Genomic DNA, 24,599 nt, shown 5'->3' with positions numbered 1-24,599 from the left:
ACACCTGAAAACCAAAAGAGCAGCCCTTACACCCTGCTGCTCATGAATTCGGGGTCCGAAATTAAACAGGAGTTTAATGTGTGTGAAATGCTGATTTAAAAATCAGCTGGGTTACAAAGAGGCACGGAACTGTTGTGAAATAGTGCAAGGCTTACAGGTTTTCCATTGTTATCAAAGACAACGTCCCAAGGCTCTCCGCTGATCTCGCATTACAGTCATTGTTCCCGAAATAAAAGGGGAGTCTATAAGCATCAGTAACAGTGAACATTTAGCAATTAAATGACACCTATGAGGAGATCAAGAGAAGCTCATAATACCCCCTGAAATGAAGTGAATAAAATTTGCCCTTGTCCCACACCCGCACAGTCATTACAAACTTAAGGAGAGGGACACAGTTGCTCTCTGTATCATCTCAGATGACCCGCTGAAGCCTTCCCCCTGTCACAACACTAGCTAAAGTGCGTAAGCAGAAGCTCCTGACGAATACGACAGGCTTCCGAGTCCATTGATTCCATCTGCTCATACTCCTCTTCGGGCTGCTCCACGTGTCCCGTGGCCGGGGAGGACCACACGTCCAGCCCGTGTTCCAGGGAGATGTTATGGAGCACGCAGCAGGCCAGAATGATGTGGCTGGATTTCTCCGGGGAATACTGCAGGGTGCCTTTGGACCCGTCCAGGCAGCGGAAGCGCGACCGAATGGTTCTGAATGTCCGCTCAATGACGTTGTGGGTGGCAGAGTGCGCCATGTTGTAGCGGTACTCTGCGGGGGTCTCGGGGATGTGCAGGGGGGTCATCAGCCAGGTTCGGAGAAAGAAGGAGCTGTCACCTGTTGGCAGTGAAAAGAAGGGAGACGGGTTACAGACCTACAGTTAGCCACCTCAGGGCTTCAGCTCTTCGCCCCAGGTTTTCTGGTAGCGTGGATGTGGAATAACTTATCTCTCAGGCTAGAACAGAAAAGATGAAAGAGCAACAATAACTGGTTTACAAATGTGACAAATAACAAAGTAAAGACATTCCCTTTAATCCTTGAAGTACGTGGAATAGAATAAGATAATCCATTTACTGTACAATATGGTGAAAGTAAGACAACTGGACCAAGAGCATCAACAGAATCATTGAGGCATTCATCTTAGAAAGGGGTAGAATTCTGACATGGTCAAATAGAAATTAAATTGTACAAGTCAGTACAAATTACAATACGAATACGAATTAGTATATACAATGATTGTAGTATTTGTAACACAGATTGCAAGTTACCGTTCTACACTTCCAAGAATAGTCCAAACTGAACGTCAAGTCTTGAGGAATTTGCAGGAAAGCAGTAAGAACTGAACTTATTGCCTGTGCTGAGAGGCTTCAAACTCAACGAGGAGCCAACGCAGAAAGGGCAGGGCCTTTCCGCAGGCAGGCGTGAGGAAAAGCCGACTTACCAAGCAGCCAGCCGTCCTTATGGAGCGCGTTTTCGAACTGGCTGGCGAGGGCTGCCTGCTGCAGGACGGCGCAGTCGGGCAGGCTGCCTGGCCAGTGCGTCTCCGCGCTCAGCAGGGCTCCTCTGGCGTCGCACACCATCAGGCAGTTGAGCGAGTGGAGGCCCTTGCGGTTGACGTAGGACAGGTCCTCGGCGTTGGGCGCCTTGATGGCCACGTGCGTGCAGTCGACCACCCCCAGCACCCCCGGCATGCCCGCCAGCCCGTAGAAGTCCTCCTTCAGGCCCTGCACCGCCGCCTCGTCCTCGGGGAAGCGGATGAAGCGCGAGGCCCTTTCCACCAGCGCCTCGGTGACGTTGGCGACGCAGCGGCTCATGGAGGCCTGGCTGATGCCCATGGCGTCGCCCATGCGGGTCTGGAAGGAGCCGGAGGTGTAGAAGCCCAGCGCCGCCAGCACCTGCGTCTCGGGGCTGATGGCCCTGGAGCGCTGCGTGGGGCGCGACAGGCTGGCCCCCAGCAGCTCCACCAGGTAGCGGATGAAGCGGCGGGGGAAGCCGTAGGTGGCCACCAGGTACTCGTCCGTCACGTCCTCCAGCCTGAACCTGTCCAGCGTGCGCTGCCCGCGGCCGTACAGCAGCAGGTCGCAGTCCAGCACCGCCACGGGCACGGCCATGGCCGGCACCCGGGGGTGGGGGTGGAGGTGGGGGGGCGGCAGATTCGCCACAGCCTCACGCCAGCCCCCAGCGAGCGGGCAGGGCGGGCAGGGCGGGCAGGGGGGCGGCTGCTGAGGGGGCGCTGCCTCGTTGCTCCCCGCCTCGCCTCCTCCCTCCTCGCTGGAGGGGCGGCGAGCGCTGCCGGCGTGTGGAAAGTGCGGCGGCGGATGCTCAGGCGGCGCCTCCGCCGATGAAAACAAGCGGCTGTGATGGCGGCGCGGAGCGGGCCGAGGCTGTGAGGCGCAGCGGAGCCCCCCCCGACACCGACACCGACACCGCCTCGCCTCACGGGGTTCCCGCGGGATGAGCCCCCCGCACCGCCGCCCCCGCGCAGGTACCGCCACCGGGCGCTGAGGGGGGGTGGGTGAGGGGAGCCCGAAACGGGTTAAAACCTAAAAAAAAGGGTTTGTGAATAACCCGCCCGGCAGGGAAATGGAGGTGAGCTGCCAGCAACCGCCCGGGCTGCGCGGAGTTTGATCTCCAGGCCTCGCCCCCCAGCAGGGCGCTGTGCAGCAGGGGGCTTTTTATAGGCGCTTGTTAATGCGCTCAAAATACCTGCTTGCACCAAGGCTTCGTGCTTCGAAAGGAGAGCTTCTAGGAAAGGCTTCTTGGCAGCCGGGCCTATTTGTCCGAGGCGCGCTATTAAAAGCTTCCCAAACTTCTTGTTTACCTGAGGGACCCGACAAGCAGCTGCCGGAGCCCCACGGAGGACGAGCTCAGGCGTGAGTTCGGGGTCCTGCGTGTACAAGGCAGGTCTGAAAGAGGGGCGAGAGCAGGGAACCCGCTCTGGGGGCACCATCAAGTAGGTAACTGGGGAGGGGGGACTGGGATGAGCACAGCCCACCTCATAGGCATGGAAGGGCTCTCACTGCCCTCTGCTCTTTTTTAGTGCCGGTGTGGTGCTCTGGGGTGGAAACCTTGACGAATTACTGTGTGTATCTGCTTTAAAGGGAAGCACGATGAGGTAAAGCTGTAGCAGCCGTGGCTCAGAGTGAAATCTCAGAGCAGGGAGGTAATGGCAGCAGCCTGTACGTGCTTTCCCCAGCACTAACGCTGACGCCCGGTGCATGCCAGGTGCTTCAGCTCCTTTACGCGAGTGTCAAACGCTCGTGCCCAGCGAATTCCCAGGCACGAAACCCGTAGGGCAATGCAGGTGCTCGCAGGTGTCACCGTGCACCTGTCGGGCGCCGGGCTCACAAGTGCTTGCATGCAGTGCGGCCGCTGGCAGCGGAGTGGGGCCACGTGTGCTGCACCGACACACCGAGGGGACAGCTCTTGCAGCTTGTTGCATCAGGCAGGCGAGGTGCCTTCGCCTTCTGTTCACGTGCCCTTCGCTTGGCGAAGCAGGCTGTAGCTACAGGTAGAGCGTGGCACCATGCTTGGGTGTCAAAACAATGGGGAAGGCTAATATTTACCTTGTAACCTTGTAAAAAAGAGAGAGTCTTTAGCTAAAAAAGCCACGTGGCATTTCTTCTTTGAGTATTTTTCTCCGACTTTTCTGTAGAGAGGGAAGAGGAGACAAAGCCACGTGAATAAAGATGAGTATGAAAGTAGGTATTGCAGAAAGGGAGAGGCAAAGCAGAAAGCCAGGTAGCCGAGACGCTTGTTTTACCTGTGAGCAGCCTGTGTGCAAGGCTAAAGCAGCGAGGTGTCTGTTTGTTTAAGGGATTATTTGGTTGAGGGGGAAGCAGTCATCTGGATATTTCTGAACAAGACCAAAGGTTAGTTCCTTCTGGGTGTTAGTCAGTGTAAAATTAGATAGCGTCCTCGCTGAGCTGAGCATTGCTTGGGTAACTGGCACTTAACAAGGATCGTGTCGGCATCACAACCTGCAGGACTTCAGGAGTTGAATGAGTTTGGTGGAACTTAAAGAATTTTGAGGTCAGATTGTGGAAGCAAACCCGTGGTCATGAAAGCGTTTTTGTAAATAAAACATCTGTAGTTCTAGGTCTGTGTTGACTCTTCTCGAGAGTGATTCTGCAGGTGAACACTGCCTCAGCAGGTGGCAAGTAATCATCAGAGGCTTCCCTGCAAAAATGAGGAGATGCTGGTTGCCGGATGACAGGCCTTAGACATGCCAGGGGCTGAGTTCCAGGGTCATAGTTTTCCCTGAAATTACAGATCCCTGACGTGAAGTCTTGCTCGATTGTTCCTGCTGTGCTTCAAACTCGGGTGAGTCAGCTGTTGCTGGCATTTGGAGCTTGAGGAATGAAACTCCAACTGTTTCATGGATGTTACAGAAAGTTTGGGATCTTGCAGAAAGATTTCTGTTCCTGCTGGAGCAGGGCAGAACTGTGAAGCTCTCATTCTTGGAACCCTGCATCCAAGGCATGGCTCTGGTGGCTGTTTCTGTCCCCTCTAGAGGTATTTGGGTAATACCAGAACTAATGCCTACGTTGCACAGAGAACCATGCTGATGGTTTGCATTGTTTCCTTACCTAACTGGCCACTGATCTTAACATCTTTTGTTAGTTCCCTAATGTTTTGTGGCAGTCGATACCCAGAATTTCTTTCCAGTCCCATAAGGCAAATGCAGGTGATCTATTTGACAGCTCTCCTATGCCATAAGGATAAATTCTTCCTTGTACCTTTCTCAGGAGTCACAAATAAATGCCCTCTTGCTTCTTTTCACATTAAAAGCTAATTTGATTTCTCTTGGTATTTAAGTGTCAGCATTTTTCTTGCTGAGAAAAAGATTTTTTTAATGCAGTGTTTTACTGCCCATATCAGCCAGGTTTTCTGTGGATCTCAGGTCCTCTTAACCCCTACACTTAATTAAGTCAGAAAAATTATTATTACACACCTTTTTTTTTCGTAGTGGGAAGGGTCAATACTGAAAGCTTCTTCTGCAGAGGTTAGGATATCGAAATTTGATAACATATCTACTGTTAAATCATTTATGTTGTTAGTTTTCAAATCATAATATATAATAAAAGAGGTGGAGTGCTGGGAGGTGCCCTATGAATGTAGCCCAGGAACTTCCCACCACACCAGGTGCTCGGCTTTGTTTTTATCGAGTCATGCAGAAAGCAGCATTCGGCCCTGTTAACTGCAGTGCTCTCATGTAGCAGCGTTACTTAAAATAGGCGTTTACTTCTATTAATTGAAATATTTCAAGTAGAACTTCTGGATATGCGTAGGCATGAAAGATTATACGATATTTTCTGTCCGATCAGGGTTATTGGCCCCTTTGGCTAAGCTTTAAGTTGTATTAAGTCACATACCCAGCCCTTCTCGATGCTATGGTCCTGCTGCAAGTTCAGGCATTGCTCAGAGGTTCAACGCTGGGTGAAGTGACCGCGCACACCCGCTGCTCGCCCACTGACCTGGGGACCCCAACCTGCCCTGGGCAGCGCAGTCCCTGTGCAGGTGATGTTGGACGAGGCACTTCGAGGTGACAAGCTGTCTCAGAGCCAAAACAGCAACAGGAGTTAAGAATGAATTGATTCTTTGAAGGCTTACGAGCAAAAAGCTCAATCAAAACGGTTAATTAAGGCAGTCCTCCCCACGGTCTCTGTATGGTTATTAACTTAGACGTGAAGAAGCTGAGAGACAGGGAAGTTGACATTTATCCCAGACCACGTGAGGTGATGGTGGCAGAAATCTGCTTAGTAGCTTGGCCGGCCTGGCTTCAGGCACTGTGCAAGTCCCACGGCGCTGCTAAAACCATCGGTAATACTTTGAAAATCAAGCTGGTGTGATTGTGGGAGCTGAGTGTTTGGCATCTGAGGCTGTCAAGGAGTGCAGGTGGCATTGTGGTCTGTCCTTTGAGGAAATACATCTTTTGGGTTGCTTGTAGGTGCACTTGTGGCTGTACAGATTTACTGTCAATACTGTTTGCTGGGAGTAAAGAAGCCCATTCCAGCAATGGTTTGTTATACCGATTTCGGTACCTGCTGAAATACACCTGGATACTGGTTTTAGAACTTCAGACCCAAGAAAAAACAATGTGGCTTGGTTTTGACCAGTGCTGTTAACAGAGAATATCTTGTTTCTGAAGCCAAGACTGCCCTGTCTGATGGACAGCTTGATACAGAACCCGTGTGGTGTTGGTGGGTGTTTTGTTTCGTATTAAAATTAAACTAGCAAAATTAGAGAAAATCCACCCAGTTTTACGTGACCCCTGTTTTGTTACTTTTTTTCCCTAGTACCTTTTATGTGGACCGTATATATCATTATTCACAGGAATTTTTAAAAAGTTCAAAGTTCTTAGCATGTTGGTCTTTTAACAGGTGCTTGGTGCTTACATATTTCTCTTGAAGTAGCCTCAAATGGCAAAATATTTTGAAATCTTAAACTCCAGACAGAAAGCTGAAGGAAGATTCATTTCCATGCCTGTGCTATATTTCAGATTGCCATATGCAATGGACACTGATCTCAGTTCCCAGGACAGGAAGGACCTGGACAAGTTCATCAAATTTTTTGCTCTAAAGGTAATTTTTTCTCATATGTGTAAATCCCTCAGTTTTTCTTGTTTATGAAAAAAGCCATGGAATGAGTGGCAGGCACATCACAGCTCTGTCAGCGCGGGGCTCCTGTCAACTTATCACCCTGCAGTTAGGCCGTACCTTCTGTTGGGCTCGAAACTTCCTTTTCACCCTATCTACATTAATGCTGACATGTAACTGTAAAACTTGGCCTCACTTGGTACCTAGATTTTACTTCCTGGCCTTGCTAGATGCAAGTAGAAACTCCGGCAGTGGATATGTTATAAACGTACGGAATGGCTTGACGTCTGTTTGTGTGTCCAGGTTCAGGATATAACTGTGAACTTTGGTTCAGTCGTAAAGGAAGCTATGCAACTCCTGATCACAAAACCAACTTAGTCATTTCATGTTCTAGCAAAGAAGGGTCAGCTTAAAATCATTTTCTGTCTGAAATACGTTTGGCTGTTGCATGTAATAATTTAAGATAATTACACCTGAAGATTAGCAAACTTTACTTCTCTATGTTTTGGTCGGCCCTTTCATTTTTTACTTGGAATATCGGTGAGGTTCTGAACTCTGCTGAGCTCAGGAGCTCAGATCTTGTCCTTTCTATTTCAGACGGTACAAGTAATTGTCCAGGCCCGACTTGGAGAGAAGATCTGTACCCGATCATCATCCTCCCCAACAGGCTCTGACTGGGTAACGTCACGTTTTGTAAAGCAGCTCCATTTCTGTTTTTGTTTTTTTGTGTGTTGAGAACACAATAAGGTTCTTTCAGTCTTGTGCAGGCTGTAATAACTATTCATATAACAGCTACTATATTCAATTATGTTGATTGGCATTTTTTTTTCTTGTTGACATGCAGCGTGTCACTCTGGGCTCTCTAAGGGCTGATTAGAGGAGAGATAAATGACACCTCTCAGCAGCTCCTGCCAGCTGACTAGGGCAGCTTTCCAAGATCTGCTGGGGATGGGGTGATGAGTTCTCTTCTGTCAGAAGTTTGCAGTTCTGCAGCTCAGGACTGTATAAGTGATGGGCTTTATTAAAATTGGAGAGACACAAGATACTCTGTGGGTGAACGTATGACGCAAGTGAGAGAAAAGGAACAAGTTTTTTACAGCAGGATCAAGAAAAACACTTGAATTAGCAGCCAAGGAAATGTTTGCAAATATGAAAAGCCTGAGCCAATCTGGGAATTTTCTGTTTCATAAATATTTCAATGGACACTGACCTAGTATGTTATATATAGGCCTCTGCAGTGTACTATTAGGCAGTTTTTCAAAGAAATGCAAAAATTTATTCATCTCTTTCATTCTGCAGTTCAATTTGGCCATCAAAGATATACCAGAGGTTACTCATGAAGCAAAGAAAGCCTTGGCAGGACAGCTGCCCGCTGTTGGACGGTCCATGTGTGTGGAGATTTCTCTCAAAACCTCAGAGGTGAGGACTGAGTTAAAATAGATGGTGATTTAATTTATTTTTTTTACTTGAATCTTAAGTCACGTTCCAGAGCTCTTACCTTTTAGCCCAAAATAATGCAGAAGCATCTCCATTTATGAAGTTAGGTAATGCGTTAATGAAATGCGTTGCTTGACAAAAACAATACACTGCAAGTATCTGAAGCCAAAGACACAAATGGCAGAGCAGCAAAACTTAGTTTCATGACCCATGAGGAGCTTAGCCATTCTGAGGAGGGCATTCCCTCAGATGATCAAGTTTTTTGGTGAGACTTCCAGTGCACCTTTTTCTATTGTTGCATTGTAAGAAAGTGGGAACTGGGAGAAACTGTGTGTACTGAGAGGTGCGGTTGTTGCTGATTATTGATGAGATATGAAAAGAATTGTTCTCTGAAATGAGCCTTTGTTTGCCATCTTTCTCTGATCCAGGGGGATTCCATGGAGCTAGAGATTTGGTGTCTAGAAATGAATGAAAAGTAAGTGCATTCTTCACACTTCTTTTGTGTTTGCTATTTGTTTGTTTTAGCTTGTGAAATGGGGAAGCGCTCGATCCATGTTGGTGAATGAGCACATAATTGGCTGTGTGGCCTGTGACACTTCAGAGGGAAGTTGCCTCTTTGTCTAGTGCAGCTGTCAAGCTGTTTAATAGTAGTGTTAAGAAAAGAAAATAGTAATTTTGTTCATTCTTCCATTATAATTAGTAGACCTCCTGAGATACAAGAGTACATATGCTCATTAACTACATTTTTTTCTAATATTCTAAAGATGTTTCTGTCTAGTACCAGGCTGCATGGCATTTTTCAATAATTCTACAACAGGTGACTAGATTGAAGTAGGACTCTTAGCAGATTGGTCAATAACAGCAAACTGCATTGGGACCTTATTTTTGTCATTTTGGCAATAAAACTGACATGAAAGAATTGGCCCAGACTCATTTTGATTAAAAATTTGCCTTCTTACTCCTAATTTTTTCCTTTGTGTTCTACAGGTGTGACAAAGAAATCAAAGTTTCATACACCGTATACAACAGGCTGTCTCTACTACTGAAGTCTTTGCTTGCTATAACCAGGGTAACTCCAGCCTACAGACTCTCAAGGAAACAAGGCCATGAATATGTGATATTGTACAGGTGAAGTGGAATATGAAATTCCTTATCTGGAATAGCAGAAACAAAAATAGATTTGCATAGAGCAACTGTAAATGTGGTAAAAAGGGATGAGTGACAGTAAATTCAAATGAATTGGATTTAACTACTACTGAAGAGCAATAAAGAGAACTTTGAACTGTGTGTCACCTTACAGCCTCATTCACAGACATTTTAAACTTAAAGAAATATTTTTGATTAGACTCAACTACAATTTTCTCTTCCATTTTATGTGGCATGTCTTCCTCTGAAGTAGCTGGAAGGCTGAGATGGGCATTCTAGCTGCTGCTTATGTTTTTTCCTAAAGAGGAAAAGTGGTTCCAACTGTTCAACTCAAAGAATTAAATAAGTAATACAGATGTATACTAGACTTATGTGCCCACTGGACCTAATAGATTTTTTTTTCTTTCTTTCAGGATATATTTTGGTGAAGTGCAACTGAGTGGCTTGGGAGAAGGTATGGCTAGGCAACACACACAAACTAGAGCAGAACTGTTTTCTGTGCTGGTGACACATTTGTTACTATTCCTAAGTGCCACAAGGAACGTAAAGCCTGAGGTTTAGACATGATTTTTATCTGGATCGGTAAAGGGTCATGTCATAACGTGGCAGGTACAATGTGGTGCTTTGACAAATCTAGAACGATTGCCAGTTTGACTCTAGTGATCCAGAATTGAAAGAAGAATATGAAGGTATGTTTATAAGGCACAGAACCAGTAAAGGAGATAGTGATCTACTCAGGATCAAGAAGCATTTCAGAGCAATATATGAGACCAAGATAAGAAACAACATCAGTAGTCTTGTAGATGAAGCCTGCCAGCAAGGCAACCTAGTCCTGCTTTGATAAAGGTTGCGTGTGTGCGTGTGTGTGTTTGGAGATGAGATTGCAAGGGATAATGAAAACACCATAGAAATAAGACCATACAAGAAGGCAGTAAGGAACATAAATAATCAGGTTCTGTGCAATCAGTAGAACTGATAATCATTCTTTAACCCTACAGGTTTCCAAACAGTTCGTGTTGGGACAGTGGGTACCCCAGTTGGCACCATCACTTTGTCTTGTGCCTACAGAATCAACCTTGCTTTCATGTCAACCAGGTGAGAAAATAAGATCATACCACAAACTGTTTCACAATAACGTAGTATTAAACTCCTCATATTATACGCCCCTAAATCTTTCCCTTCTGCTTATCCTTTCCTGCTGATATTCTCCTTAATGGAGAATATTCCCTAATGCTCCAGTCTTGCAGCAAGCAGAGTATTTGGGTAGCCCTGAGTCAGGCTCTAGAACTCCAAATTGCTTGGAGTTGGAGGGCTGAACTGTAAAGATGCTCTGGTCCCGTTTCTAGACACTAGGGCTCTCTGTGAGGGTACCATGAATTGGGATGCAGTAAAGAGAAAAAGCAGCTTTTCCAATAATGCCATTGCTTGTTGCCTTGCAGGCAGTTTGAGAGGACCCCTCCTATCATGGGGATTATCATTGATCACTTTGTGGACCGTCCCTATCCCAGCTCTTCGCCCATGCACCCCTGCAATTACAGGTGAGGAAATGCTGAGTGAAGTCATGGGCCATGGTGAAGGCATCGTTATGCCCAAATACAGAGCCTTTTCCACTGACTGCATGGGAAGGGAGACTGGAAGATTAGGGTCAATCCTATTGATCTGGTTGAGCATGTAAGGAAAGGCAACATTTGTGTCTAGAATATTGAGTGCATGAAGCCAAATTCCTTACAGAAACACTCTGAGACAAAAGAGGTTTAACCTTGGCTGTCTTCGTGAGTTTAGAAGGGTAATAGTTACTCTTGCTGTAGAACTCCAAGTCCAGAGGCATGCAGCTCCAGAGATTTCTAATAGAGAAAGATTAAAGGTGAATTTCTCTTTGTAGATGAGAGGTTTGTCCAAAGTTCTTCTGTGAGCACTCAGAATAGGACCAGAGGTATTTTTTGAGAGTGGTTCGGTAAACACAAAAGCTTGTAGCATTGGCTGGTATAAGAAAAACTTTGTTTAGTGTTTAAGAAAACCTTTTCCTTAGTGTTTGTTTTTAACAAACAAAAACATACAGGGTTGTGTTTCTATCTGTGGGTAGAAGAGAAGCTCTTAGGATAATTCTGGGGAAAACGAATATTTTCATACCCTGTTTTCCTCAGTTCTCCCAAGTAGATTATGAGAGCCCTTAATAATTCTCCTTTCAACTCCACCCAAATACTCTCAACTTCCCTGCAGCATTTGTCCCAGTGTGTTTTGCTATTTGTTAGTTGTGTGGAATATTTCCAGTTAGGATGTTTTTCTTCCCTTCCTACTTTAGAGCTGGTGAGGACAACGGTGCGGTATACCCCTCAGTAGAAGATTCCCAAGAAGTGTGTACCACATCATTCTCCACCTCTCCTCCATCTCAGGTAAGAGGAAACAGGCTCTTTTTATTCCTAGGAAGAACAATCACTGCTAGTGTAGTGTGCATACTCCTACATCAAGTACTGTGCAAACATGCAGACTCCTGCTGCTAATTAAAATTTAATGTGCAAGCTTCTTACTCTGATTGCTTTCTGAGTAAAACCTAGTCAGACACTAATTTCAACAGGATGCTAAAGGACTAGAAAGACCGAATTACTGAGAAAGACCAAAAGAACCAACTCCTTTAGCTGGTCTGAGACATGCCTGAAGAGGATAGCAGCGTACTAGATACATACACATACTGGTACTGCGAAAACAGGAATTCGAGGGATCAATGCCAGGTAGCTTAGGTAGAGGTAACAGGCTGATATTGAGAAAAAAAACACTGAATTATCAGGAAGACGCATGTGGCACAGTCATATTTTCCAGACAGCAGTCTGGAAAATCAGAAAAAAGACAAAAGCCTTTGTTGGACCATCTAAAACAAGTTTGGGCAGCAGGAGTAAGTATCAGCAAATAAACTGGGTCATCATGTTGAACTAAGGACTTCATACAGTTCTCTGTACTTCTACCTACCCATGCAAATTTTATTGAAGTTTTGATTTTAAAATAAAAAGAAAATGGATGCCTTCTGAATCTTGAAAAATGGGAACTCCAATTACTCCCTTTTCTCCTGTCCATATATATCTGACTCCACAATTTTGTATTTTGAAGACTTGGCCAGCTTTGCTGTTTTCCTATGACTTTAAATATTCACGAATGTTTTGCCTTGCTGTGCAGCCAAGCAGATGGCTCTACTGAACTTTAAAGATAATCTAAAGACTCTGTAAATCTCTTTTGCTCTGGATGTGAAATGCAGAATGAAGTACAATTGCAATGTGGTTCCAAATCGAAAGAATTTGCTATGGGTCTTTCTGCTGCTTCAGAGGGAGCAGTATGATTGGTTTAGCAGAGTACGTTCTACTGAATGAATGAGCCAGAAATGAGCTCTTCTTAGGAAGCATTTTTGTGCCAACTGGCAGCTTTTGGGTGACAGGACCTCAGGCAGTGAGCCTCAGGCAATGTTGAAGTGATCAGCCAGCACTCACGGTAAGTCTGAAGGAATAAAGTTTTTTTCCTGTTCCAGGATACACAGCTGAGGAGATGGGTTTGTGGCAGAGTTGTGTCCTGCCTGTTAACAAAGCAAGCTAAGTGCAGTAAGGTCATGAGGAAATTTCCACTGGCTTGCTCATGCCAGTGTTACTTAACAGTAAGAATGTTTGTAAATACACTGAAGTTGACATTTCCCCAGGGGACGTGGAGCTTTGCTGTCACTGAGGGAAAAAGCTTTATGAAACCAGATGAACCTCAAGGATTCACATCAAGTATGAGCCTACATTCTTGCTTTTTTGTGGCTCATAGCTGCCATATGCTGTATGCTTATTTATAAAGCAACTGCCAGTCTTCTTTACCACAGTTAGAATTGTATGGTTGTCTTGACAGAGTGGTTTCTAAAGTAAATTGGAGAGGGAAAACTAATTTCTTTCTCCAATTTTCTATTTACAACTTAATGCTTAGGAGAATACTGGAAACTGTGTGATGTAGACAGCCTACAGGCAGGCTGTCCAAAGCTCTGCCTGCCTTCCCAGTAGAAATGAGGCCTAGCCTGCATGATACAAGGAAATAAACCTTCTCCCTGTGAGCTTGTATCTGTTGTGTTGTAAAGTACCCCAAATTCATGAGAAAACCTGGCCACAGGTAATACCCAGAAACAATTTGTCATAATTCTGTGCTGTTAGGAGAATGACTGCTATAAGGTATAGGACTAAACCAGACCTGCGTTGCCCTTTTTGCATGAGCAGTCTTTGTAAGACAGTGTTTGCTTCTGGAGCGTCAGTACTGGTGAAGGAGCTCTCTCTTCACATCGATGTTTGTATTTCCCTTAGTCTGGGCCCTCTTTAGTCTTAGGGTGCAGCACAGACATGCAGAGATACAATCCCTGCTGCCCTTGCGAATACTGGAAGACTAAGAGTGTGTATGGGTGGAAAGTATGGAAATATGTGTGATTTGTACATTCCAAAACAAAATTGCTCTTGGCTTTTTCTGGCAACCACTCAGGCTTCTCCTTGCTAATTGGCTGGTAACAGGTCTAATTAGCTGTGGGACAGAGTTTCTGGCAGTTACTTTCTGTTGGTGTTCACTGGAGTCTTAAATATTACCTGTGTGGAGTGGTTCACCGAGATTGGAAAGCAGTCAATTCTTTATAAAATGAACGTGTTTCTGGCAATACTGAGAATTCCGCTCCATGTGGAGGCGTGGCTGCTGCAGCCAAACACTCCTCACTAGCATTCAGTTCATCCAACTCTTTATAGTTCTTCTCTGAAGTCCTTCTTTCTCTTTCTCTCTCTCTTTCTCTCTCCCCCTCTCACTCTTTCTTTTCCTTGTTTCCTCTGTGTGTCTGTGTTTGTGCACAGTGTGTTTTTACTGTCACAAAGGCACATTTTCAGACCCCTCCTCCTGTCGTGACGGACACCCTGAAGGTCCCAGTGATGGGACTGGCCTTTTCACATCAAGTGAGTTGTCAATCGAATATGTTATACATGGCCAGGTAGTACTGGCACGACAGAACAAAAACAGGAAAGTACAAACGGGACAATGCAGAATGGTTGTTGTACATGGGACAGGCTGGTCAACCCCAAACGGGACAGGTATGTTATATGGTCAAGTAACCAGTTAACAGTTTGCAAAACCAGTGTGCTCTAAATATAAAGCCCACCTGGAATCTTTGCACTGAGCAGCAGTCCTGTAGGAAGCAGCCTGTAAAACTTGATACAGGAGAAAGAGGAGTTTTCTGCAAGGTTTTAAAAGGGTCTTCACTGGAGAGCAAGGTTTTGGTTTTTGTTTAAAAAAAAGAAAAAGACACAGCACAGATTTTTCAGGCTGGTCAGGGGTTGAGAAGGAGCTGGCATTCCCTAGAACCTGCACTAGTCATTAAAACAGAGATGCTGTTAATTTGAAGGAGAAAAAAGCAAAACAAACACTTCCATCTGTCTTCCTGGTTATGAGTAACACCTGGTGAAGACCTGAATTACTGTTACTTGTTTACATCTCACAGGTCTGTCTAAAGTCATATTCCTCATATTTGAGTGAGTGTCACAACAGAGGACAGAGAAATATTTAAATAAACAAATAAAAGTAGGAATGCTTGGCTACTACAAAGCTTAGAAAAAGTGGTTAAAGAATGGAGAAGCGTGGCTGTAGATATTGAGTATTTCTTAAACAGAGGTAATATCAGTGAGCAATGCTCACATAAATTCCTTAAGAAACTTCTCCAGGAAGATGCATGTAAAATCTTCAAGGCAGTGTGAGTTCTTCAAAAAGAGTCAAGTTTGCTGGATATCTCTAGAGCAAAATACTAACAATACTGTACCTGCTCTGAGAAAAGATTGCTCCTTTCAGCTTAACTAGCCTCATTTGGATAAAAGTGCTTCTCATCAGTCAGTTTCCTGTAGATCAGCTGTTTTCATGTGCAGTGGAAAGGGGTTCAGTTGATAGCACAGTTGCTTTTTGGGAAAATAAAACAGTATCTCCTGAAGTATGTGAAACAGGCCTGCAGAGCTGCCCTGTGACTGAATGTCAGCCGTACCTCACATAGCCTCTTGTATGTGTAGGAAACCAGTCTTGCTTTCTTGTCAAGGCCCTAACTTTGTCCCTTGCAATAAGAACTTTTCAAAGTAATGACCTCTGCAAGTGACTAATGAAAATCTAGCATCCTTCTGCCAGCCTGAAACACCGTGCTGTGCCTCTGACTTCTCCTGTTCCTTCTTCAGTGACTGATTATTCAGACTGTGGGGCATTCCCCTTCCCCTTCCTCTCTCCTCTCCCCTTGCCCTTGTTTTTTCTCTTCTTTCTTAGCTTTCCAGCTCTCGTCTTTCCTATCAGCCTGCTGCCCTGGGAGTTGGATCAGCTGACATGGGGTACCCCGTAATCTTTGCTGGTGGCTTGAATGCTGCGCACCCTCACCAGGTACTTGTAGAGGGTAGAAGAACAAGCATGGCTGGTACTGCAACAATTACGTCACCTCTGCATCTGAGAGAGGCCTGGAAACTAGTGCATGCGTTGGTGTCCTGTCTGTCAGGAATGAAAAGAATCTAGGGTAAATACAGGGAAAGCACAGCTTGCACAGAAGCTAGGAATTGGCTCCCCAGCATCCTTGACTGTGCTGTGGTAGGGTAAAGGTCACGTAGAGAAACTGTGCTAAGAGAGGCCAGACCTGTTTGCAGAACCAAACCTATTTGCCTGCACCAGTGTGGCACTAATTCCAAACTTTGGCTGCCTGACAGAGCTGCTGCCACTGTGAGTCTCCAAGCGCAGCACAGAGCTTGGCGTTGTAGGACACGCTGGCAGTCCACATTGGTGTATTTGCATCCACGCATCAGACAAAGTCAGCTAAGTTGACAGAAGTCTATCTCTGCCTGTAATTTTGCTTCTGCACTAGAGTTTTGCTGATGTAGTGATGGTAGTAAGAAGATAGGATTTTTTATTTTTATTTCCTCCCCTCTCCATAAGCAGAGGGCCTATGGACAGAGAGCCCTGCCCTATAGAACAGGCCTGAAGTAGAGGGGAATAGGAAGGGAACAAGAGTTTGTACTGAGGTGCTCACCATCTACTTGATGTCATCTCATGGGGGCAAGAACCCAAGTCATATGCCAAAAAACACAGTTTAGTCCCAGTCTGTCGGAATCTGCTCTGCATTGCCCTGCGTTGTGGCACTGATTTTGAGATGTCTAACTTGATCGTTCCTCTCCATCTCAGCTGATTGGTCCAGGCAAAGAGGGGGGAGTGCCCCCAGTTCCTAGCCAGCCAGCACATGGCACCCAAGCTGACCAAGAGCGGATGTGCACCCCGCTAGATGGAGTCCACTACTCAGCTGCTACTCCTTCTAGTAGGTAGGTTGGTTTTAGATGAATCACTGCTTGTGCTAACCCATTTAGAATCACGTTAACATAAAACTTCGTGTTTTCCCCTTTTAGTTATTGTTTGTAGCATAACTCTCGTCTTCTCTCCCCTACCCCTAAAAGAGTGAGCAGCTTTCTCTGACTGGGACTTCTTCAGCCTTGCCCCAAACAATGATCTCACCCATCTACTTAGAGCTGCTGGTCACCATAACATGCTTGTGCCTTCTGTTATTGCAACCTTATTGTACAGTTTGTATTTTTTAAGCTCTGTACTGGTTTTGCTGATTGTGAAGTAACAAGGTGAAGTAAGTTTACAAGTGAATCTTAAATTCTTAAGAGATTTAAAGAGAATTGTTGTGGAAAATAGTTATAGTTAGTGCAAATCTACGTACAACATTAAGAAACTTCAGGCACAAAGTTACTTAAACAATGCAGCCTCAAACTGTCCTAAATCAACTCCCTTTCTGCTAATTAAGTCCTTTTTTTGGTCACCATATTCATTTCTTATGAAGTGTCTCTTGGGGTCACATAGTTCTGAGTCAATATGTTAAGCAGAGATTTTGCTATGAGGAAACCACAAATCATAACAGCACTAGCACTTTTCTGGGTATTTTATGTAAACAGTCATTGTGCCAGAAGACTCAACCTTTTTCTTTGATGTTTTAAATTTCCAAATACTTGTGGTAGGAAAGTAAACAGGCCATAGAAATAAACAGTAGCCACGTAGAGAATTAACCATGCTGGCACTGGCTGTTCTGACACATTAGACTGCTGCCTCTGTAACCAGAATGACTGATAAAATTCTGGTACTTGCCCTCACCTTCTGACAGATTTCTGAAAAAATAGGAGTGATGAGTAGGAACAGCTCTGAACATACATGTTCTGAAGTTAAGTCCCTCTCTAAGAAAGAAAAAGCTGTTCCAAGTCAGTTGGCCTTTTCATTCAACTAACTAGCTCTGTTCCAGATATAAAAAAAAAAATAATAATAATAATAATAATAAAAAAAAAATCTAAGTCCACAAGTGTCCCAGTCCCCTTTTGTGCTGATGACTGAAGAGGATGGTGGGAAACAAGGACAGAGATTTCTGTTCTTCTCCTTTCTAATACTAGGAGTAGATCCAGAAAAATGGAGGAGTCTTTCACAGCATGTGATTTGTCTGTATTGTTTGAGCCATGAGTCACTTGTTTGCTCTCCTTTCCCAGTGAGGACACAGAAACAGTATCAAACAGCAGTGAAGGGAAGTGTGGCTCCCCACATGACCTTTTGGAGACCATCTTTATCCGGAAAGTGGGAGCTTTTGTCAACAAACCCATTAACCAGGTAACTGGCAGTTCATTTTCTGAGGGCACTGTACTCTGGTTCTCCCATCTTACACCAAGGAAAAAAGCACCCCAATGCCAGGGTGGTCAAGGAGCCTGTGTGTGCGTATTTCTGCCTGCAACATTTGCCTACAGGGTCTTGTCACAGGCATGTTTTTCATAAAATCCTTTTGGGATGTGGCAGCTGCTGAATTTGCCCTACTTTGTCAACACCCTGTTTGGGTATGGAAGACTTCATACCCCACTGCAGTCCTACAGTGATCTGCTACTACCACAGGTTCATAAATTGGAGAAGCTGGCAGCAAGCCTCCTTTCTTAGAAAGCCTGTGCGATAGACCAGTTCATCACAAGTAATCAAGCATTTAGGAAGCTCATCTTAGAGATCTGCCCAGTTGCTAAAGCTGCTTTTAAGTAAGTTTTTTTTAAGCCCTCTTCTAGGCTCTTTGGATGGACGAAGAGGGTTTGCTTGAATGTTTAGCAGTGCATTAATCCTTATCTGTCTTTTATAAGAGGTGTATGTGAAATCCCATCTCAGAATATGTGTATTAGGTCAGCTGAGTGCAATCTATTTCATGCCTTTTAAATGAGGTGGTCAGCCTCCTGCCAAGCTGATGATGTGATCTTGGGCAATTTTTAGTAAGCCTGGCAAAGACTTTCAGTAGCTTTTTCTGTGCTGGGTGAGCAGAGCATCTCAGTAAAATTCTTTTTGCTGAATCTTTTCAGGTGACCATGGCCAACTTAGACATTCCTTTTGCCATGTTTGCTCCCAAGAATGTTGAGCTGGAAGATAATGACCCTATGGTAAGCCCCTTCAGAAATACAGTATGTACCTTCTTAGCACCTCTCATGCAACGCCCATGCTATTCCCTTCCTTGAATATACTTTGTGGTATTTTTTTTGTTGGTGATGGTGTTTTTTGTTTTGTTTTTAAGGGGGTGTTCTTATTTTATTTTTGAAAAAGGAACTAGTTAAGCTTACTTGGTTTCAAGAAATCTCCTGTGCTGAGTCTTGGGGTCTCTCGATGTTCAAGCACATCTTTGCTGCCCCTTCTGCAGCACGTGCTTATGGTCCAACCTCCTAACTGTCCCCACACTGTTAAAATATGCAGATGTGATCATAAGATCAGTACTCACCGTGTTTGCTTTCTTGGGCAGGTCAATCCTCCTGACTCCCCAGAAGCTGAATCTCCTCTACAAGGCAGCTTACACTCAGAGGGCTCCAGTGGCAGCAGCACAGGGAACACCCATGATGACTTCGTTATGATTGACTTTGTAAGTGCCCTGATCAGTGCTCTCACACAGCTGCATCCGCAGGTGGGCTTTATGGGCTGGTGTCATGGCAAATGGTTTAAGAGCTGTTTTCACTGGGGGGAAAAGATCCATGATTGTCTGCTCCCAAATAGAGCTGGCCAGTCCCAGAACTGCAATAATACTGACACAGAGTACCAGCAGCTACTGATGAAGTAATTTTATAGTTCGTATCAACATCTGGGCTTTTTGTCCTCTCCAATGCTTAAAGGAATTAGCTTCCAAGGAACTGCTTCCGTCCAAGTACTCAGTCAAACTGATCTTGGCCTAGGCAGGGTCTAAAGCTGGAGCTGTTCAGTTATTTAATCTGCAATATTGCAAGAGTTGTTATACCAAGATGGTGACCTATAGCAGGTAATATCTTTACCTAAGTTCATGGTAAAAGGGAAGCCAGTGTCTCCGAATGAGAATTGACAGCAGTGTTTTTGATTCTAGAAACCAGCATTTTCAAAAGACGACATCCTTCCAATGGACCTGGGGACATTTTACCGTGAGTTTCAGAACCCCCCTCAACTCAGCAGCCTCTCCATTGACATAGGAGCTCAGTCCATGGCAGAGGATTTGGTATGGAACCATGAATTTTCTGTTTGTGGGCATTGTATGTTCTTTATAGTACTCCCCCTATTCCTAGTTTGAAAGAAGTAGCATCCTCTCAGAAGAGAGGCCCTGCCCAAAGTGGGGGTCCCTCATTAATATGTTCCAGAGAAATGAAGATTTGTTTGTGGCACACCTGAGGCTCTGAAGCTTGCATGTTTATTTTCAAGCTAAAAGTTGCTGCCTGTGGTTGCTTGCTGTGGTTGTCATTCAGACCCCCAAAACTAATCCCTCAGAACTGATCCTGCTTCTGCTGCATCAGGCTTAGTGGCAGACGAGGCCTGATCTTGCAGCCTGAGCAGAGGTAAAATCCTGGTGAAAGAGTTGTCTGGGTGAGCGCAGTATTGAATTTGCAGCCACTGTAACATACTGTGGGGAAAAATGAATTCCAAAGGCGAAGTGCTGCAAGTGCCTTGATGAAGGCAGTGACTTGAGCAGGCTGTTGTGCTCCATCTGTTGGAGGAACTGCACAAGGCTAGGCCCCAGTGCACCTCCTCTTCCTGCGGAATAAACAATCCCTGGGCAGAGTGCCCTTCTCAGGGTCACTTGCTGGATCCTACCAGAGGACTCCTGTGCATGTGGGAAGGGGAGCCCAGAGCAGTGGAGAGGGGTTGGATGACTTAGATAAGGAATTTTTACCATAGAAGGAAGCTGTAAATGCATGCACTATCTGCTGTGAGTGAGTCCTGATCTGCACCCTTCTTTGCTTTTACAGGACTCATTACCAGAGAAGTTGGCAGTCCATGAGAAAAATGTCAAAGAGTTTGATGCCTTTGTAGAAACCTTGCAGTGAAGGTGTTTTCCAGTTTTGCTGCAGCAGTTCTTCCTCTTCGAGGCATCCTGGAGAACAATGTCAACAAATATCTCTATCACCCCTGTTCTGCCTTCTGTCTCACTTTGACTATTTCCTTCCATCAAGTGAGCTTTCTTTGATTGCTCTTTAACAGCAGATACAGCTCACCTGCTGGTTTCCCTCAGCTACTCCTCTGCATAGTTCTGGACCGCTCTTCCTGTTCGTCTTCAGTTTGGACTTTATGACCAGTAGGTACACAGGAAGTCAAACTCCGATGTATGAAACTCATTTTCTCTTCAGTCTGTCCTGTGTGGAGGGGCTTTGTGAAAAGTTGCCATGTGTTTCCTCCAAAGATCCCATGGTGTAAGTTTCCCTCGACCTAGTTTCTTGCTAACAGACTGTTTTTCCTACAGTCTTCGATCCTGTTAGAGCATAGAAAGCTTTGGCTCACTTCCAAGGTCTGCGAGTTCAGCAGATCAGCAGTTCTAAGTCCAGGACATCCATTCCACAGAATGGGGCATTTTGGCCTGACTTCAGTGTGAGCGCTTGGAGCCCAGGGAGAGCCGTCGGCTTTGGGACCTGCGTAACACAAGTTACCTTTTGTTTTCCTGCTTCTGAGGAACTGGGTCTCCACGCAGTCGTTTTGTGAGGCCTTCTGTTATGCTCGCTGATAAGCAGGAGTGGAACTGCAGAAGTGCTTTCCACATTTCCTTCCTGAGTGTACTGCCACTCAGCCGTGCTGAGTTTACCAGTGTTGACAAGCCTGCACGTAGCAGCTGTGATGATGCTGAATTCATAGTCTCTGCTTTTGAAATGTAACTGTAAATACTAGGAATCCTATTTCTGTAGGGTTAATGTAATTAGGAGTCTTAGTCCAAGATTCTTTCCTCTAACCCGTGCAAACTTTTCTGCTTTATGGTTAATAGATGATCTTAATCAAGAAATATTTATTGCTTTTAAAGAAACCTATATTTAAAAGATGTTGTTTTCATGTAGTAGTGCGGGTCATTCTGCCCTGGATCACTGCAGACAGCATGTGTGCCATGGAACCCTGTCCAGTGAGTCTCCTTTTGCAGGAAAATATCCAAGATATTTATTTTCTAAGACAGACTTGATTATTCTAATATAATATTCTGCTTTGGGGACTATGTTTCCATTACATCCAGTCAGGGCCCACTGATACAATGAAATGCACACAGCAGTGTAGTGGAGTGGTGGGGACTTAGGTTAAAAGCTGTATTCTGATAGGTATGGATGAATTTGCAGTGTTCTTCAGCCATTCAGAAGGCAGCTTCTTTAAAGAAGCACATTTTTGGGAGCTTATGGTACTTTTTAATCAGCTGGCTTTCGATGAGCTGAAATTTTATTTTTGTAATGAGCTGGCTACTAGCAGTGTGACTGGCTGGCAGCACTCGGGGTGGTTTGGCTGTTGTGTGTCTTTTGTCTGACGTAAGGAGGGGAGGAGCAGCAGTGACACTAAGCAGAAACCTAGATAAGGTAGGTCTCGTGGTTCTTTCCTCCTCCCACGTGTAACAAGCAAGCAATTGCAAGACCCCTTACTGTCCTAATATATGTTTGTTCTTTCCCTTTCTCCAGAAGTGAGGCTGTTCTCTCAGTACTGAGGAACCATCGTAGTTTCCCTAGAGTGGTTAAGTAACCAGCCTTCAAGTTAGTGTGGTGTGGCAGCTTCTTCAGCTTTGCTGCATTCTTAACTGAAAGAGATTGCTAGCAGGTGATGGGGGAAGCCCAGCTCCTCTCTAGAACACTAACTCTGTGCCCCTGGCAGAGCAAGGAACCAAGCTCAGAGTAGAGCTTGTTGTAAGGTCAGATCACCGCAGTGCTTGAACTTTACTGGCTTTTGTATTAAGTGATGTGTTCCATCACGTGAAGGTCATGTGAGCTCCAAAAGCCCAGATAAGAGCTGTACTGAAGGAGAATTACCCAGCCTGACTTACCCAGCTTACTCACCCAATCCAACTTCTCAGTAGCCTCACAAAAGTAGGTGCACAGACATCTTAAAGTTTCTAAATGGCTTAATAGAGGACTTTAGTTACCTGGGATTTAGCAAATACTTGATCCCCACAGCCAGAGCCACCTCGTTTTACAGGTAGAAGAGGTATCAGAAGAGTGCAGAACACAAGGAACGAGGGTATTGCCTGGTTCTCGTCTCTGCTCAGGAAGCTGGTCCCTGTCACCTTGTAGGGGTGGTCGCTGTCACCTTTCCCTTAACGTACAGGCAGGTTGAGCTGAGCCACAAAGCAGCAGAGTAGGAAAAGTGCTGGTTCACACTGTATTCAGGGGGATGCCTAGAACAGATTGAACTTCATCTAGCCAGTGCTACTGCTGTCCCCTCTCGTCACAACGAAAAGCCAGGGAGCGGCAGAAGGCATGCCATTCTGCTAGTCCTGCCCAGGAGGGCCCCTGAGCCAAGTACTTGCGCTCAGCTGCTGCAATTCCTAACATGGCTGCAGCTCCCACATCCCGTTAGGCAGCACTTCAGTGGGGCAGTTCTTTTCTACTTCAGCAGGCTGGACATTTGCCTATATAAGCTGCTAGTGTTGAGCTGGATGGCCACAGCAATAAAGAGATGCTCTAGGGCTGAGTTATGTGCCTCTTCTCTGGACATTCCTCAGCTTCAACACATAGTTGCTACATCTAGGTAGGCTCTGAGTTCTCTGACCACTGTGTAAATGCTCTGCTTCAAGAAAGAGCTAGATGCCGCTGCAGCCTGCCACAGCTTGTTATGGGGGCTGTTTATTTTTGCAGGTGTCTGCTCAGTTCTGTGTTGAAGACAGCATGTGTATAGCTGCTGCTTTACAGATACTTTGGGTGAAGGGGAAGGGGAATTGTATTGTTTTGGAAATAGTCTCCAATGTACTTCAAGTATTCGAAGAATTTCCAATAAAACTTTTATGTAAGCAATGGAGTGCTGCACTCTCTGTTACAGGCTTTTCTCCACATCTACTGACCGCTTTGGAGCAGTCCCAACCTCTCAATCTTTCTCCTTCAGGAAAAAGGACCGTCAGTGAGCTGCCTGCCACTGAGTGCAGGATGGAGCAGGCTCGTTGCCTCCACCAGGGCTAGGCTGTGCTATGTTTGGAGTAGTTAGCAGGACCTCAGTGAGGCTGCCTTCCAGGGAGAAAGAGAGCAAGGAAAAAGACAAAACAGGTGCCTGCCTCATCCTGTACACAGGTGGGGGGAAAAAGTCCTGACTTATTTGGATCCAGACTTTCCTGGATGTCCCACCCCAGCTGAAATGTTAACTTACCTCCTAGAGTGGTAGAAAAAAAAAACAGAAGATGCATGCTCTGTGGTTGTTACTATCACACTTAATAAGAGCTTAGGAATATTTAGATCTGATACAAGATGTAGAAGAGACATATAAGATGCAGGAAGAACTAGTGTGAGCATGCCAGCAGCGAATGCTGGTGAAGGAGCTCGCTGCTCTGCTGTTTGGAGGTAGCACACAGCTCACGGCTGGCTGCTAACCACCCCCAGTCACAGACTTCAGTCACAGACTTCAGTCTGTGACAGCACAGGCTACAGCCAAAAGCACCATCCACATGAAAAGGCCCCACAGAAGTAGTAAGGTTAAGGAACCTCTTCAGCTCTAGGTATGAGATACTGTGCAGTTACAGCAGGTAAATAAATTAATTAAAAAGACCACAAGGACCATCCACAAATTAGCACTTGTGAACAGGTGCCAAAAATGCCTTCTGGTATCTGGCTGATGGCTTCTCACAAGTCCCACTGAAGAGTGCCAAGATGTAGATGGCAAATTGGCAAGGTGGGGAAGCCCTTAATGGGATAGCATGGGCCTTGAATGATACACAATCGGTAATAAAAGCTGAAGAGCAGCAGGCTGTTGTATAATGGCAAGTGCTAACATCATATTCAACATTGCCAGACACCAAGCCAAGCAGCCAGGGCTCCTGCTACTGCCCAAGGGTAGAGCTTTTAGTTCCAGTGCTCTCTGTACTCCTACTCCCACATCCAGTATCTTTTGCTTGTTATGCTGTACTAATCACTTGCGATGTAAAAGTCTTTCTACAAGCCAAAAAGCCTCCTGATTTAACCAGGAACTACAGC

At 45.4% G+C, this 24,599-nt stretch overlaps 2 protein-coding genes across 7 annotated transcripts; one reads left to right on the top strand and one right to left on the bottom strand.

Moving 5' to 3' along the window:
- Positions 1-54: 54 nt before the first annotated feature.
- Positions 55-2,100, bottom strand: HARBI1 (harbinger transposase derived 1). The gene is made up of 2 exons (XM_032188165.1): positions 1,431-2,100; positions 55-826 (listed from the first exon to the last, which is right to left on the bottom strand). Exons 1-2 carry the CDS (start codon positions 2,098-2,100, stop codon positions 450-452), a joined length of 1,047 nt encoding a protein of 348 aa, XP_032044056.1. The 3' UTR covers positions 55-449.
- Positions 1,937-23,432, top strand: ATG13 (autophagy related 13). 6 transcript variants are annotated; one of them, XM_032188160.1, is made up of 18 exons: positions 1,937-1,998; positions 6,492-6,573; positions 7,186-7,266; positions 7,888-8,007; positions 8,454-8,500; positions 9,013-9,153; positions 9,585-9,625; positions 10,170-10,266; positions 10,611-10,709; positions 11,474-11,564; positions 14,013-14,111; positions 15,454-15,564; positions 16,354-16,487; positions 17,700-17,817; positions 18,540-18,617; positions 18,971-19,087; positions 19,559-19,687; positions 20,433-23,432. In XM_032188160.1, exons 2-18 carry the CDS (start codon positions 6,505-6,507, stop codon positions 20,508-20,510), a joined length of 1,650 nt encoding a protein of 549 aa, XP_032044051.1. In that variant the 5' UTR covers positions 1,937-1,998; positions 6,492-6,504; the 3' UTR covers positions 20,511-23,432. The 6 variants fall into 6 exon arrangements, with proteins under 6 accessions (XP_032044051.1, XP_032044052.1, XP_032044050.1 ...); XM_032188161.1 differs by lacking the exon at positions 1,937-1,998 and adding an exon at positions 2,272-2,474 and having other exon boundaries at positions 15,481-15,564; XM_032188159.1 differs by lacking the exon at positions 1,937-1,998 and adding an exon at positions 2,272-2,474.
- The last annotated feature ends 1,167 nt before the right edge of the window (positions 23,433-24,599 follow it).

This window comes from Aythya fuligula, chromosome 5 (assembly GCF_009819795.1).
Source record: "Aythya fuligula isolate bAytFul2 chromosome 5, bAytFul2.pri, whole genome shotgun sequence".
NCBI classification, from domain to species: Eukaryota; Metazoa; Chordata; class Aves; order Anseriformes; family Anatidae; genus Aythya; species Aythya fuligula.
Note: the sequence above shows the minus strand (reverse complement) of the source record. Positions and strands in the feature narration are given on the sequence as shown.

Coding starts and splice junctions, on each gene's coding strand:
- HARBI1 (XM_032188165.1), bottom strand. CDS start 2,100: ATGGCCGTGCCCGTGGCGGTGCTGGACTGCGACCTGCTGCTGTACGGC. Junction 827..1,430: donor TAAGGACGGCTGGCTGCTTG/GTAAGTCGGCTT, acceptor CACTGCCAACAG/GTGACAGCTCCTTCTTTCTC.
- ATG13 (XM_032188160.1), top strand. CDS start 6,505: ATGGACACTGATCTCAGTTCCCAGGACAGGAAGGACCTGGACAAGTTC. Junction 17,818..18,539: donor TCAACAAACCCATTAACCAG/GTAACTGGCAGT, acceptor GAATCTTTTCAG/GTGACCATGGCCAACTTAGA. Junction 19,088..19,558: donor ACTTCGTTATGATTGACTTT/GTAAGTGCCCTG, acceptor TTTTGATTCTAG/AAACCAGCATTTTCAAAAGA.